Here is a 16,984-nt window from a genome sequence, read left to right on the forward strand (position 1 = left end):
TCAAGCAGGAGGACTTAATCAAGCGATATTACTTTTTTGTCTTTACAAAAATCGGCTCATTTCTATCAAAAACTATATTAAGAGAACAAAAAAAGGACCTCAGAATCACTACAAAAAAGCAATTCTAAAGTTTTTTCCGCAATCGACCGCGTGGCCCAACTGCTCGTAATTGACTAATGAGGGAAAAGCAATTTACATTATTCACTTAAAAAATAGACGCTAAAACTCAGATTATTCCCGCAAACGACCGCGTGGCCCCACTGCTCGTAATCGACTAAAGTGAGAAAAACAATTTACACTAATCATTTGAAAAATTGACGCAAAAAAACACGAGTAGTTTTCTTATACTTAGAAGGTTACATTTTTATTTTATGTTTGAACGTAACAACGAGTTTATTTCAAGAATAACGGGTTACTTCTTAGCATTTAATTTTTTCAATCGCATATCAACTGCATCATAATAAGTCTTGAAGGCTTTAATCATGTCTTTACGACCCGCGTCTAAGTCCAAGCCGTGTCTGTTGATTCCGACAGCTGAAATTAAATTGAAAAATAATTAGGTCATCGAAAAGAGCTAAAAAATTCGTTCAGTGATTATCACTCGAAGCCATAATCTGCCATTCTACGCATAATTTTCCAAAGTCGGAAAAAATCTAACTGTCTTAGCTGTTTACATTCGTATTCTATGTCACTGTTCATCCAAATCTATGTTTTTTTCATATTCTCTTGTTATAACAGGTAGACAACTATACGTAAAACGGCAGTAGTAAATCATAAAATTATAAAATTATAAAATTATAAAATTATAAAATTATAAAATTATAAAATTATAAAATTATAAAATTATAAAATTATAAAATTATAAAATTATAAAATTATAAAATTATAAAATTATAAAATTATAAAATTATAAAATTATAAAATTATAAAATTATAAAATAATTAAATTCTTAAATTATAAAATTATAAAAATATAAAATTATAAAATTATAAAATTATAAAATTATAAAATTATAAAATTATAAAATTATAAAATTATAAAATTATAAAATTATAAAATTATAAAATTATAAAATTATAAAATTATAAAATTATAAAATTATAAAATTATAAAATTATAAAATTATAAAATTATAAAATTATAAAATTATAAAATTATAAAATTATAAAATTATAAAATTATAAAATTATAAAATTATAAAATTATAAAATTATAAAATTATAAAATTATAAAATTATAAAATTATAAAATTATAAAATTATAAAATTATAAAATTATAAAATTATAAAATTATAAAATTATAAAATTATAAAATTATAAAATTATAAAATTATAAAATTATAAAATTATAAAATTATAAAATTATAAAATTATAAAATTATAAAATTATAAAATTATAAAATTATAAAATTATAAAATTATAAAATTATAAAATTATAAAATTATAAAATTATTAAATTATAAAATTATAAAATTATTAAATTATTAAATTATAAAATTATTAAATTATAAAATTATAAAATTATAAAATAATAAAATTATAAAATTATAAAATTATAAAATTATAAAATTATAAAATTATAAAATTATAAAATTATAAAATTATAAAATTATAAAATTATAAAATTATAAAATTATAAAATTATAAAATTATAAAATTATAAAATTATAAAATTATAAAATTATAAAATTATAAAATTATAAAATTATAAAATTATAAAATTATAAAATTATAAAATTATAAAATTATAAAATTATAAAATTATTAAATTATTAAATTATTAAATTATTAAATTATAAAATTATAAAATTATAAAATTATAAAATTATAAAATTATAAAATTATTAAATTATTAAATTATAAAATTATAAAATTATAAAATTGTAAAATTATAAAATTATTAAATTATTAAATTATTAAATTATTAAATTATTAAATTATAAAATTATAAAATTATAAAATTATAAAATTATTAAATTATTAAATTATAAAATTATAAAATTATAAAATTATAAAATTATAAAATTATAAAATTATAAAATTATAAAATTATAAAATTATAAAATTATAAAATTATAAAATTATAAAATTATAAAATTATAAAATTATAAAATTATAAAATTATAAAATTATAAAATTATAAAATTATAAAATTATAAAATTGTAAAATTATAAAATTATAAAATTATACAATTATAAAATTATAAAATTATAAAATTATAAAATTATAAAATTATAAAATTATAAAATTATAAAATTATAAAATTATAAAATTATAACATTATAAAATTATAAAATTATAAAATTATAAAATTATAAAATTATAAAATTATAAAATTATAAAATTATAAAATTATAAAATTATAAAATTATAAAATTATAAAATTATAAAATTATAAAATTATAAAATTATAAAATTATAAAATTATAAAATTATAAAATTATAAAATTATAAAATTATAAAATTATAAAATTATAAAATTATAAAATTATAAAATTATAAAATTATAAAATTATAAAATTATAAAATTATAAAATTATAAAATTATAAAATTATAAAATTATAAAATTATAAAATTATAAAAATTATAAAATTATAAAATTATAAAATTATAAAATTATAAAATTATAAAATTATAAAATTATAAAATTATAAAATTATAAAATTATAAAATTATAAAATTATAAAATTATAAAATTATAAAATTATAAAATTATAAAATTATAAAATTATAAAATTATAAAATTATAAAATTATAAAATTATAAAATTATAAAATTATAAAATTATAAAATTATAAAATTATAAAATTATAAAATTATAAAATTATAAAATTATAAAATTATAAAATTATAAAATTATAAAATTATAAAATTATAAAATTATAAAATTATAAAATTATAAAATTATAAAATTATAAAATTATAAAATTATAAAATTATAAAATTATAAAATTATAAAATTATAAAATTATAAAATTATAAAATTATAAAATTATAAAATTATAAAATTATAAAATTATAAAATTATAAAATTATAAAATTATAAAATTATAAAATTATAAAATTATTAAATTATAAAATTATAAAATTATTAAATTATTAAATTATAAAATTATTAAATTATAAAATTATAAAATTATAAAATAATAAAATTATAAAATTATAAAATTATAAAATTATAAAATTATAAAATTATAAAATTATAAAATTATAAAATTATAAAATTATAAAATTATAAAATTATAAAATTATAAAATTATAAAATTATAAAATTATAAAATTATAAAATTATAAAATTATAAAATTATAAAATTATAAAATTATAAAATTATAAAATTATAAAATTATAAAATTATAAAATTGTAAAATTATAAAATTATTAAATTATTAAACTATTAAATTATTAAATTATAAAATTATAAAATTATAAAATTATAAAATTATAAAATTATAAAATTATTAAATTATTAAATTATAAAATTATAAAATTATAAAATTGTAAAATTATAAAATTATTAAATTATTAAATTATTAAATTATTAAATTATTAAATTATAAAATTATAAAATTATAAAATTATAAAATTATTAAATTATTAAATTATAAAATTATAAAATTATAAAATTATAAAATTATAAAATTATAAAATTATAAAATTATAAAATTATAAAATTATAAAATTATAAAATTATAAAATTATAAAATTATAAAATTATAAAATTATAAAATTATAAAATTATAAAATTATAAAATTATAAAATTATAAAATTATAAAATTATAAAATTATAAAATTATAAAATTATAAAATTATAAAATTATAAAATTATAAAATTATAAAATTATAAAATTATAAAATTATAAAATTATAAAATTATAAAATTATAAAATTATAAAATTATAAAATTATAAAATTATAAAATTATAAAATTATAAAATTATAAAATTATAAAATTATAAAATTATAAAATTATAAAATTATAAAATTATAAAATTATAAAATTATAAAATTATAAAATTATAAAATTATAAAATTATAAAATTATAAAATTATAAAATTATAAAATTATAAAATTATAAAATTATAAAATTATAAAATTATAAAATTATAAAATTATAAAATTATAAAATTATAAAATTATAAAATTATAAAATTATAAAATTATAAAATTATAAAATTATAAAATTATAAAATTATAAAATTATAAAATTATAAAATTATAAAATTATAAAATTATAAAATTATAAAATTATAAAATTATAAAATTATAAAATTATAAAATTATAAAATTATAAAATTATAAAATTATAAAATTATAAAATTATAAAATTATAAAATTATAAAATTATAAAATTATAAAATTATAAAATTATAAAATTATAAAATTATAAAATTATAAAATTATAAAATTATAAAATTATAAAATTATAAAATTATAAAATTATAAAATTATAAAATTATAAAATTATAAAATTATAAAATTATAAAATTATAAAATTATAAAATTATAAAATTATAAAATTATAAAATTATAAAATTATAAAATTATAAAATTATAAAATTATAAAATTATAAATTATAAAATTATAAAATTATAAAATTATAAAATTATAAAATTATAAAATTATAAAATTATAAAATTATAAAATTATAAAATTATAAAATTATAAAATTATAAAATTATAAAATTATAAAATTATAAAATTATAAAATTATAAAATTATAAATTATAAATTATAAAATTATAAAATTATAAAATTATAAAATTATAAAATTATAAATTATAAAATTATAAAATTATAAAATTATAAAATTATAAAATTATAAAATTATAAAATTATAAAATTATAAAATTATAAAATTATAAAATTATAAAATTATAAAATTATAAAATTATAAAATTATAAAATTATAAAATTATAAAATTATAAAATTATAAAATTATAAAATTATAAAATTATAAAATTATAAAATTATAAAATTATAAAATTATAAAATTATAAAATTATAAAATTATAAAATTATAAAATTATAAAATTATAAAATTATAAAATTATAAAATTATAAAATTATAAAATTATAAAATTATAAAATTATAAAATTATAAAATTATAAAATTATAAAATTATAAAATTATAAAATTATAAAATTATAAAATTATAAAATTATAAAATTATAAAATTATAAAATTATAAAATTATAAAATTATAAAATTATAAAATTATAAAATTATAAAATTATAAAATTATAAAATTATAAAATTATAAAATTATAAAATTATAAAATTATAAAATTATAAAATTATAAAATTATAAAATTATAAAATTATAAAATTATAAAATTATAAAATTATAAAATTATAAAATTATAAAATTATAAAATTATAAAATTATAAAATTATAAAATTATAAATTTATTAAAAATTTGAAAAAAAGAGAATTTGAAAATTAGAAAATTTTAAGATAAGAAACTTAGAAAATTACAAATTTAAGTATAAGAAAATTAAAAATAATAAACATTTGAAAACATAGACAAGTAGAAAAGTATAAATGTTTAAAATTGGAAAAAATAAAAAAATATAAAATGTTCTGCAGTGAACGAACAAGTTCAATTTTTCGGAGCAACGTTTGTGAAGGTTTGGTCGTAAGGGTTCGTGCATAAACTATGTGGCCTTTTAAGGGGGGAGGGGGTATGGACTGATATTTTGATAGATACTTACACAACAAGAGCTTAAAAATGTTCAAATGTTCAGCTCCTTTTGGTTCAATTTCTGGCTTCGTCGTATTCGGGGCCTTCTTGCCCGTCATATTATATTTGGGCAGATGGTCCAACAACGGGTCGCAAAAATGCCGGTACAGTCCGTAGGCAGATACCGATGGGATGCTTTCAAACAATTTACGCAGGTCCTCCTCGTATTCCGCAAAGTTTTCCTCGATCTGATTGAGGTACTCTTCGCTTGTTATTGGGAGAAGGTTTTCGTTCCGTTGGCCACGATTGCGTTTGATATCCGCCAGCTCCTTTTTTATCGTAACCATGTCCTTCTCAAGCCTGCTAACCTTATTTTTGGTCTTAATGCTCACATCGAGCAGTTCTCGGTCGATCTGTTCTTTGCGAACTGCGCTTTGTTCTGAATGTAAAAATAAAATATAGCATTATCGTTTCTTATATGGAAACTCACTTACTTCAAGGACCATCCAAAGAGAATAATAAATTTTATTAACTATTTTAATTGGGTTTTGTTTTAATTAAGTAGAAATATGTATTAAAACTGGTATTAAAAAAAGAAAAATACTACTACGTTTATTTACAGGTATAATTTTGTTGAACCTCGTTGGATAAATGTACGACTCGTGCTGAAAAAATCCTTTTTTGCAACTTGTTGCATAAACTACTATTATGATTCACCCAGTAGTGTTTACAAATAGTGCTTTCTCAGGGGTGTAGAATTAACCAAGAAAAAAATCGTGTTTTTCTATGTTGCTAATTTTGTACCCGAAAAATTATGCGTAGAACGAAAATTGAACATAAAAAAGTACTACATTCTTTTTGGATGGCCCTCATTTTAATTAAGTTAACATGGAACAAACCGATATTATCAAGCTTTTGCAGGATTAACTGCATGAAGGTTGGTTCGGAATGGGTTTCTGGGGTTTTTCCAAATATTTCAGGAGGGCTCAAAGCTAAAATAAATATAAATATAAAATTTTATAGTAACGTATATTTCAATTGTTATCCTTAGAAAAAGTTACCAGCAGAATTTTCAATAGCAATTTGTCCCATCGCAGTCGTAACTGTATCCGTAGACAGTGACGGGGAAATACCTAAACAATAGAATCGTTTTTTTTATTATTTTAAATTCACGAGAGAACAAAAGTACTATCACCGGTTTCCTCAATTTTACGGAGTTTTGCTGACATCTCATAAGTTTGTGATTGCTGGTGTAATTTAGTTTTTTTCGGAGCTAAAATGAATAAGTTTATGTAGTAATTTGTATTTTATAATCTTGCAATAAAATCACTTATGGTAGCTTCATTTTCCGAGTGTTGTTCCAATGAAATAGGCGCGACTGTGTGTTGCGAAGAGGTAGAACCTGCACAATTGGATGCAAAAGTTATTGAGTTTGAATTGAAGATTTTTGAAACAACTTGACCTGTTTCGTTTAAATGTAGTATTTTCTGCACATTAATGGGGTAAGTTTCAGAAGACTTTGTGTTTGGTTTGTTGTTTTTTGTAGGGCGTTTTGATGTTGATGGCGTTGGTGAATTAGCACCATTTTGGATTTTTTTAAGAAATTCATGCTGGTACGAGCTCATTCTGAAAAATAATTTATTTATTAAATCATCTGAATGCATCGAATTTTAAGTGAAAGAAAAAAAAATATTTTTAGTCGCAAAATCACATGCAATAACTATAGGAAGTATCTAAATAAGTGAGATAGGTAAAGTAATCTACGGAATTCGTTTTTATTGGAGTTAGTAGGATAAGGTATTAGTTTTCGATGCCTCCCGAGGTACGATGCTATGGGGAGGACTTTCGTAATATACCCGTCGGCGAGCCTTCCTAGCAACGTTGCTATGGGAAGGTTCTTTACTCACACATAGTTGTTCCAATATCAAATAAATAATCCTATCCACTATTAACTCGACTATCCAAAATGTCAGCGTGTCTTTCGATTAACGATACTATAAAAACTCCATTATTTATCAAATTATTTGCCAATTTTCATCTCCTCTTTAGAAGTTTTTTCATTACATTCAAGGGGTAAATTTCATTACATACATGTAAATCGTCAAAAATTTCCAAGGTTGGTATGAGCACACATTTAAACTTTTTTTTTTCAAATCTGTTTTCAAGTTATTACATAATACATTTTCATCTATTACCAAAACAAATTTCAAGACATTTGCTATTATATATAGCTATTTTAAGTTAGCAGTTTCAAAAAACGGGTGCACGATATCTCAACACTGCTTTGACCAAAGAGGCTCAACATTTTGGTGAAGACTCGTTAAAGCGGTCCCGTGTGCATGACGAAGGCCGATTTTCAAAAAGTTTATTTAAAAAAAGATAAAAATATGTTTCTATTTTCCATATAAAAAATCGTAAGTTTTAGATTTTTGTATTTTTTCAAAACCAAAATTTTAAAATCGGTCTTCGTTATGCACACGGGATATATCTTAAGAGTATTCACCTCAAATTTCAGCCAATTTGGCCCATCTAATCTCGAGATATCGTGGCACCCGTTAATCAACTCGGTGTTTCGAGTAAAACGATTAGAAAGTTTGACAGGCCACTTTGCGCATGGCAAAATCGTCTCTTACTCAGTTTAGTCAGGAAATATATTCATGAAACTTTCAAGAGCTATTGAAAATCATCTTTTTAGTAGATTTAAATAATTTCCTGTAATATGAAATTTTGGGATTTTCTACATGTATGTAACCCCCTAATTTATTGGATTATTTTGGTAAAAACATCAGTGCACTAAATAACCCAAGTTGAGATATGGGGTACCTTTCAACAGCTAACTAATTCAAACAGTGTAAGAGTTCACTGGTACATGGTGGATGAGGGATATGATAAGAGATATTTCTTATTCTTCTTTAGAAATTTTAATGAAACAAGTTTTGTTTCAAATATTTATCTTTAAGGGCGCACAGCAACCAAGGAAGTCGTTGTCTTCTTTTTCCATAGTTGAAAAACTTACAGACCCAAAAAAAAAAAGCAAAGCAATCCACTTTAACGACCCCCGGGTCTTTTGTGGGCTCTGTTGCAAGTTTCTACTCATTTCTAGGCGTCCGAAGGTTATGTGTGGTGAGTCACTCAAAACCTCTTTTACGCTAATGGACCGACGTTTTACTTCCCCATCCGATAGAAGGCGTGGTCAGGCAAATCTCGTCTCGAAAAATGCCACCGGGTCCGTCTGGGATTGAACCCAGGCCATACTGGGGTTCAGAGGCTACCACGCTAACCACTGCGCCACCGGACCCGGCGGCGCAGTGCAACAAGTTGATTGTAAAAATATGCAAATTTTGTTGTAAATCGCTTAGTAGACAGTACTTCAGGGGATGAATAAACAGTTATATCGATGGTTCCAGTAGTTTCGAAAATACTAAAATATCTGCAAAAACTCTGGTTGATGTGTACCGTTTAAGTAAAAAAAAAATGCGAAACAATATATTTCGGTTTTGAAAATCCGCAAAATTCGCGAATTCCACGAAAATCGCGAAAGTGTAACAAGTGTGGTTGGTTGAGTTATAAAGTTTCCGTTCCAACTTTTTCGGAGATTGAGAGCTGTAATGTTATTTGAGATTAAATTAGAACTTTTATTTTTGAGTTTATTTTTTAAAGGTAATAGGTACCTATAATTTTTAAATGTTGGTGTCACTGGACTTTGACCGAGGTAGATGGTAAAATGCATGCAATCATTAGTATTCTATAGTTAAAGTTCTTGAAGCATGCCTTATGCAATTAGTTTTACATGCATTTTCACACATAGTAAACCGGGGTGACATTAATTATACTACGCGTAGTTTATAAGTATCACATTATGAAATTTGTCAATGTTGTTGTTTTTTAAGTTTCCTAGCCAACTTTCAGTGATAAGTTTGGGTGGCTTCGCAAAATATATCAATATCACAACGGGCTTTCAATGTCATCCCAGTTTACGTTTGTACAATATAATAGAAAAGGTTGCTGTTAAGTATATGTTGAATACAAATTACAAAAATACTTACAACAGCTACTCGAGTGTAGTATCACAATGAATCCAAATAAAGAACCAAGATTTAAATGCTGAACCTTCATAATCGCATCAGCTTCAAGTTGTATGCTTTCTTGGTCAAATGAAAAATTTCCACTGCAGTATACTCCCAATATTTTAGAATCCATTGGGTCTAGATACATGGCTGCCAGATTCATAATTTTATTGCATTGCAAGATGAAACGATTGTTTAGTTTTAATATTTCTCGTACAACAAATATGGAATTATCTTGATATACAAATCGATCATTTCCTTGAACAGTGATGCAAATATTTTTACCATTTGTAATTCTGCTATATGAATTTGCTCGTTCTCGAATTATTGGCGTTCTGCATTGTTGATTGAAAGTAAGTTGCTCATTCAGTCGATTTTGGAATTGTTCCAATTGACGAGATCCTGGTTTACGATAACGCAACACAACTTGGAGGAAATTTTCGAAAGGAAACGCACTAAATTCGTCCAATGGTCCGTGCAACATACAATCGTCGGCAAGATGTGTAAGAACATGGTAGTTAAAAACAAAATATTGTCTTCCATACAGATTCATGAAATCATTCGCAAAAGCCATAATCAAGTTCATAGCCAATTCATTCTTTGTTCGATATAGAACTGGATGGCAAAGAATCCGAATCCCGCAATGAAGTTTTAGGTAATGTTGATAATATACAGGTTCTAAAATGTCAACAAACATAAACGGCCCAAGGTACAGCAACAAATACCGCCATTCAGTGGCTTTGAACAACTTTATATATGCTAGAGATCGTGGCTCCCTAGCAAAATCGATACATTTTTGCTTCGCTACGGTTTTGATTCTTTTATCAATTGCATCTTTTTTTGCTTCATTTAAATAGTACGGGCCAGCACACCAACGTTTTACCAACGATCTAAACACACCGAGAAGCACATTGTGCATATAGTCGATCGGGATTTGTGATACGCAACCTACACCTATAGACACAAGTGGGCAATGTTGATTGGCTCTGAGATGATGCTGGTCAGTCAAGTCTAAAAAAGACTCGTCAGTACGTAGTTGTTCATTGATCTCAGGAAACGTAGTTCTATGCTGCACGTGTATGCCTTTCGTGATACACTTAGGACACGAATAGAAGCCGGTGTGACCCTGAATTTGTATAAAACACATCTTATTTTAAGCATTTAATAATTTAATAATTAAAAAATTAAAAAATTAAATTATTAAATTATGAAATAATTAAATAATTTTATAATAAAATAATTGAATAATTAAACAATTAAATAATTAAATAATTGAATAATTGAATAATTTAATAATTTGATAATTTAATAATTTAATAATTTAATAATTTTATAATTTTATAATTTTATAATTTTATAATTTTATAATTTTATAATTTTATAATTTTATAATTTTATAATTTTATAATTTTATAATTTTATAATTTTATAATTTTATAATTTAATAATTTAATAATTTAATAATTTAATAATTTAATAATTTAATAATTTAATAATTTAATAATTTAATAATTTAATAATTTAATAATTTAATAATTTAATAATTTAATAATTTAATAATTTAATAATTTAATAATTTAATAATTTTTTAATTTTTTAATTTTATAATTTTATAATTTTATAATTTTATAATTTTATAATTTTATAATTTTATAATTTTATAATTTTATAATTTTATAATTTTATAATTTTATAATTTTATAATTTAATAATTTTATAATTTTATAATTTTATAATTTTATAATTTTATAATTTAATAATTTTATAATTTTATAATTTTATAATTTTATAATTTTATAATTTTATAATTTTATAATTTTATAATTTTATAATTTTATAATTTAATAATTTTATAATTTAATAATTTTATAATTTAATAATTTAATAATTTAATAATTTAATAATTTAATAATTTAATAATTTAATAATTTAATAATTTAATAATTTAATAATTTAATAATTTAATAATTTAATAATTTAATAATTTAATAATTTAATAATTTAATAATTTAATAATTTAATAATTTAATTATTTAATAATTTGATAATTTAATAATTTAATAATTTAATAATTTAAAAATTTAATAATTTAATAATTTTATAATTTTATAATTTTATAATTTTATAATTTTATAATTTTATAATTTTATAATTTTATAATTTTATAATTTTATAATTTTATAATTTTATAATTTTATAATTTTATAATTTTATAATTTTATAATTTTATAATTTTATAATTTTATAATTTTATAATTTTATAGTTTTAGTTTTTTTTAATTATATCATTTTAAAATTTTCTAATATTCTTGTTTTCTAATTTTCCAAATTTCTACTTCTCTTCTTTTCTACTACTTGTCTAATTTTAGAATTATCTCATTTTCTAATTTTGTGATTCTATAATTTCATAATTTTTCAATGCTTTCTAATTTCTACTTCTCTTCTTTTCTACAAATTTTAAAATTTTCTTTTTTTTTATTTTCAAATTTTCTTATTTCCTAATTTCTTTTATTTTCTACTTGTCTAATTTTAGAATTATCTCATTTTCTAATTTTGTGATTCTATAATTTCATAATTTTTCAATGCTATTTCACTTCTTTTCTACAAATTTTAAAATTTTCTTTTTTTTTATTTTCAAATTTTCTTATTTCCTAATTTCTTTTATTTTCTACTTGTCTAATTTTAGAATTATCTCATTTTCTAATTTTGTGATTCTATAATTTCATAATTTTTCAATGCTTTATATTATAAATTTTTTTATTTGTTTTTATTGTTTTTTTTTTAATTTTTTCATTTTTTTATTTTCTAGTTTTCTAATTTTCTACAATTTTACTTTTCTTCTTGTCTACTTTTCTAATTGTCTATATTTCTAATTTTAAAATTTTCGACTTGTCTACTTTTCTTATTTTACAATTGTCTAATTTTCGAATTATCTTATTTTTAAGCTTCTTATTTCCTAATTCTATAGTTTTATAATTTTTTAATGATCTCATTTTTAAACTTTCTAGTATTCTTGTTTTCTAATTTTCCAAATTTCTGCTTGTCTACTTATCTTATTTTATAATTTTATAATTCTATAATTTCATAGTTTTATAAATTTTTGATTTAATGATTTTTAAATTTAATAATTCCATAATTTTTAAATTTTCTAATTTAATAATTGTAGATTTCATGAATCTTTAAATTTATGTATTTTTTAAGTCTGCTGAGGTGCGTCCTTAGCATGTAATAATATAATTCTAGATAACTTTTTCAAAACAACCAATGCACACTGGGGTTCCTATGTACATAAGACCTTGCGAAAAAGTAAGCGAGAATAAATATAAGAATAACCTATAATACCTTGATGTCCAACACATAAGATTTAGCTGGAGAGTCCATTATAAATGCAGATAATTTCATATGGATTTCTACATCATTCCATGTGATTGGATTTTTTAAAACATCATCCAGTTCTGTTATAAACTCTTGCAGATAAATGTGTATATCTGGAGGTTTGCCAGCACCTTCATAACAAGCCACAGGGAGTACATCCGGGTATTCTTTTAGTTTAACCAGAATCGGCCAGAAAGAGTTTCCAGAGCTCTTTGCCAACGGTACACCATCTATACCAAATTGTAGATTTCCGCAATTGTTTTGTAAAGGTTGATCAGAGTTTCTTGTTAGTATATGTGTTAGCATCCTTTTTAAACCGAAATAACAAAACTTTCCTGGTTCCATTCTTTCAATTTTAGAGTTGAAAAGTTTTGAAGCAGTTTTAAGCGACTTGATGTTTCTTGGAAGTTGTGGAAAGTAATGCTCCTTCAACCAGATGAGTAAATCATTAGTTGCCCTTTCCGAAATGTTGTACTCTAAATGCCAAGAAACTAACTTTTTTCCGATATCCGCAGGGTCGTTGGGTGGAACATTGTTATTCATAGGATCATCATCATAATAATGATCATCAAAATCATCAATGTCACCATTACCATCATCACCATCAACATCACCACCATCATCATCGACATCATCAGCATCATTTGCATCATTATGATCAACCAAATTATCTAAGTCTTCAGCATTTGGCAAAGTAATTTCTTCAGGATCTTCTACATTCATAATCGGAGACCGAGAGCGCCTTTGACCAATAGCTATTCCTAATGCTCTATACCATTCATTTCTTTCTTCTATGTCTCTTCTGTACTGTGATGAGCGTGACGACATGTTGTAACTGTAAACCATACAAATATATTGAACATTAAACATGCAAAATTCAGCCTTTGACCGATTATGGAAGAAATGGATAATGAAAATGATGAACTTTGATACCCAAATTCAAGGATCACAACATGTTTTGAAATCATTCCGTTATTTAAATATTTCGGGTTACACCGGAGTACCTGGAACCAATCCCAAAGTGGCCAGATCGGTCAAAAAATAATTTTGGCGTTCATGAAAGAAATAGATAATGAAAATGATGAACTTTGATACCCAAATTCAAGGATCACAACATGTTTTGAAATCATCCCGTTATTTCCATATTTCGGGTTACACCGGAGTACCTGGAACCGATCCCAAAGTGGCCAGATCGATCCAGAATGATTTTGGCGTTCATGGAAGAAATGGATAATGAAAATGACGAACTTTGATACCCAAATACATGGATCACAACTTGTTTTGAAATAATTCCGTTATTTCCATATTTCGGGTTACACCGGGGTACCTGGAACCGGTCCCAAAGTGGCCAGATCGGTCAAAAAATAATTTTGGCGTTCATGAAAGAAATAGATAATGAAAATGATGAACTTTGATACCCAAATTCAAGGATCACAACATGTTTTGAAATCATCACGTTATTTAAATATTTCGGGTTACACCGGAGTACCTGGAACCGGTCCCAAAGTGGCCAGATCGGTCCAGAAATAAATTTTGGCGTTCATGAAAGACATGCACAATGATAATGATGAACATTGACACACATATTGCCATGAAAAAAAGATTTATCTCTGACCGTTCACTGACCAGTTCCCCGGGGAATCCCCAATCTATAAAATCTCCGGTGGTTCAAAATTTACTGTCAGTACTATCATTAAGTAGATCCAAGATCATAACATGAAAAATTCTATTTTTTTCCATATCTCTCCATTTGAAAATTTTTGCGGGACTCAAAAATTTGTCATTTTTACCCTGTGACCTTCCGCAATTTCTCCGGTCATTATTAAATCATTAAAATTCACTCACCTTTTCACTTGTTGCTCTGTTTAGAATACGTTGAATACCTAATCAAAAGTTAACCAACAATTAGTAGGCCAAAATATGGTTTTCTTTTTAAATTCACTTAAACACACACCCACACACACTTTCCCCCCCGAAGTTATACCGAAGGTGGTCCCGGGGGGAGGGCACGGCGATCAAGAACTGGTTTAGTGGGTCGGGAGTTCCCAACCCCACACTACCTGAGAAAAGGTTTCTCAGGTATCTGGTAGCAGATTCCAGACTCCAACTTTCACTGGCGGAGCGAAAAAAAATCGACGTACACCACCTTATCCACACACACACACACAACACGCGCACCACACACACATCAAGCACACTTTTTCACTCGCGGGCCAGGTTGCTATAGAAAGCACACACACACTTCACACGCGGCGAACCAAACCCGGGCCCAAAAACGAAAGCAAAAAACGGTTCCGTAGTCGTTCCGGACACGAAAATCCAGTGGCCACTTAATGGAATAAGCAAGTTCCCTAATATAGATTGTTTTTATCGCGTCCGGAACGGCCACAGAACCGACTTTTGCCGGAGAAAAAACGCGAGAAAATTACCGAACCGAATGCTACGTTGCTCGAATTTTTTCTAAGTCCAAATTTGACAGATCAGTGCTGGCCATCCGGAAGACAGCTCGTAAGAAGAAGACAAAAAATCAGCCATGCGACACCTACATTTGGGAAACAGAACTAAATTGGCTCGAGTAACTCGAGTGGACCTTTCACTGGGTTAGGGAAAAAGTGATTTATTGAAAAGCGTATCCCAAAAGTGCGCACCTGTAAGTAGAAAAAAGAATGAAATTAGTGCGAATTGTAATCAGTTCAATTGTAGAATATAGAGCGTCCAATTTCCCGGGGTTACAAATTTCCCGGGAAACGGGAAATTTTCAGCCAATTTCCCGGGAAACCCCGGGAATTCCCGGGAAAATTTAAAATTATTGAAATTTGTAATGATCTTGGTTTTAATTAATATTATGCAACAAAATTGTATAGGACATCAACATTAATGGTTTAAATAAGTGTGAAGATCAAGTATCAGCTTGACTGCATGTAAAAAATCATTCAACTACAAGAAAATGTATTTTGGTATTTTTTGATGAGAAACTTGCCTCTGTGACCAGTTTATTGAAATGAGAAAAAAAAACATGCAGAAATTATGTTTTTCATGACAAATACTGGTTTCAGCTCTTGAACAAATGGTAAAGCTTTTTAGTGTTGGTTTTACTCCAAACAACCCAATGTTTTCAAATATTTGAAGCAAGCTTTGAATATATTTTTGCTTTTTTTTTGGGAACAAAAAATAGAAAGTAATTTTTCTATGATTTTTTTTGTATTATTATGCAACATGATTTAAATTAAACGATAAATTAACATCATTCCACTAAAAGTCTTCTTTTTCAAATTTAACCCTCTAACACATAGTTGCACCAGTGCTCCATAATTCTTTTACTTCAAATTGTAATTTCTTTAGTACTAGGTATTCAACCAATTGAATTAATTCTTTTTGCACAAACTCGCAAGATCTATTCCCAGTTGATTAATATTATCAGAAATAATTCTGATATCATAATTTCTGATAATCAGATTAATTATATATAAACCAAACAATACATTTAATTGAACAAAATCATGTCGAGTTAGTTCATTTATTATTTTTTCAGAGCATTTTCAAAAATAGTTCCAAAAATTTAAGAAATTGTATACTTCCGCTTGAAATTCGGGAATTCCCGGGAAATTTACAAATTTCCCGGGAAACGGGAAATATTTTTTTCGGGAAATCCCGGGAATTCCCGGGATTTTTTTCCCGGGACGGAAAATTGGACGCTCTAGTAGAATACTTACGCAGCGGCAGACGGAAACCCCGAGAACGGCAACGTTATCGTACCGTCACAGGACGGCGGTTTGGACTGTGACGCGAATACGTAAGTTTACCTGAAAAGGAAAAATATAATTAATTAATCAAATGAAAATACAAAATAG

The 16,984-nt window shown here is 22.6% G+C and overlaps 2 protein-coding genes across 6 annotated transcripts in view; one reads left to right on the forward strand and one right to left on the reverse strand.

Annotated features, from left to right (window-relative positions):
* Nucleotides 1-16,984, forward strand: part of LOC120419264 (G-protein coupled receptor moody) — a 278,652-nt gene that overhangs the window by 148,172 nt on the left and 113,496 nt on the right. The gene's annotated exons all lie outside the window — the stretch shown is intronic.
* LOC120419265 (uncharacterized) lies at nt 144-15,644 on the reverse strand. Of its 5 annotated transcripts, none has more exons than XM_039581920.2 (10): nt 15,563-15,644; nt 14,979-15,016; nt 9,738-9,908; nt 7,154-7,317; nt 7,022-7,093; nt 6,881-6,964; nt 6,753-6,824; nt 6,591-6,683; nt 5,723-6,130; nt 144-534 (listed from the first exon to the last, which is right to left on the reverse strand). In XM_039581920.2, the coding sequence occupies exons 4-10, from the start codon at nt 7,314-7,316 to the stop codon at nt 413-415; spliced, it is 1,014 nt and encodes a 337-aa protein (XP_039437854.1). In that variant the 5' UTR covers nt 7,317; nt 9,738-9,908; nt 14,979-15,016; nt 15,563-15,644; the 3' UTR covers nt 144-412. The 5 variants fall into 5 exon arrangements, with proteins under 5 accessions (XP_039437854.1, XP_039437855.1, XP_052564635.1 ...); XM_039581922.2 differs by having other exon boundaries at nt 147-534; nt 6,887-6,964; nt 15,563-15,640; XM_039581921.2 differs by lacking the exon at nt 9,738-9,908 and having other exon boundaries at nt 15,563-15,635.

Source organism: Culex pipiens, chromosome 1 (genome assembly GCF_016801865.2).
Source record: "Culex pipiens pallens isolate TS chromosome 1, TS_CPP_V2, whole genome shotgun sequence".
Lineage (NCBI taxonomy): Eukaryota > Metazoa > Arthropoda > Insecta > Diptera > Culicidae > Culex > Culex pipiens.

Excerpts from the sequence above, each read along its gene's own strand:
- LOC120419265 (XM_039581920.2), bottom strand. The coding sequence starts at position 7,316 with ATGAGCTCGTACCAGCATGAATTTCTTAAAAAAATCCAAAATGGTGCT. Across the intron at positions 6,965-7,021 it reads GGAAAATGAAGCTACCATAA|CTCCGAAAAAAACTAAATTA; the intron begins GTGATTTTATTG and ends TATTCATTTTAG. Across the intron at positions 535-5,722 it reads CATTTTTAAGCTCTTGTTGT|CTGTCGGAATCAACAGACAC; the intron begins GTAAGTATCTAT and ends ATTTAATTTCAG.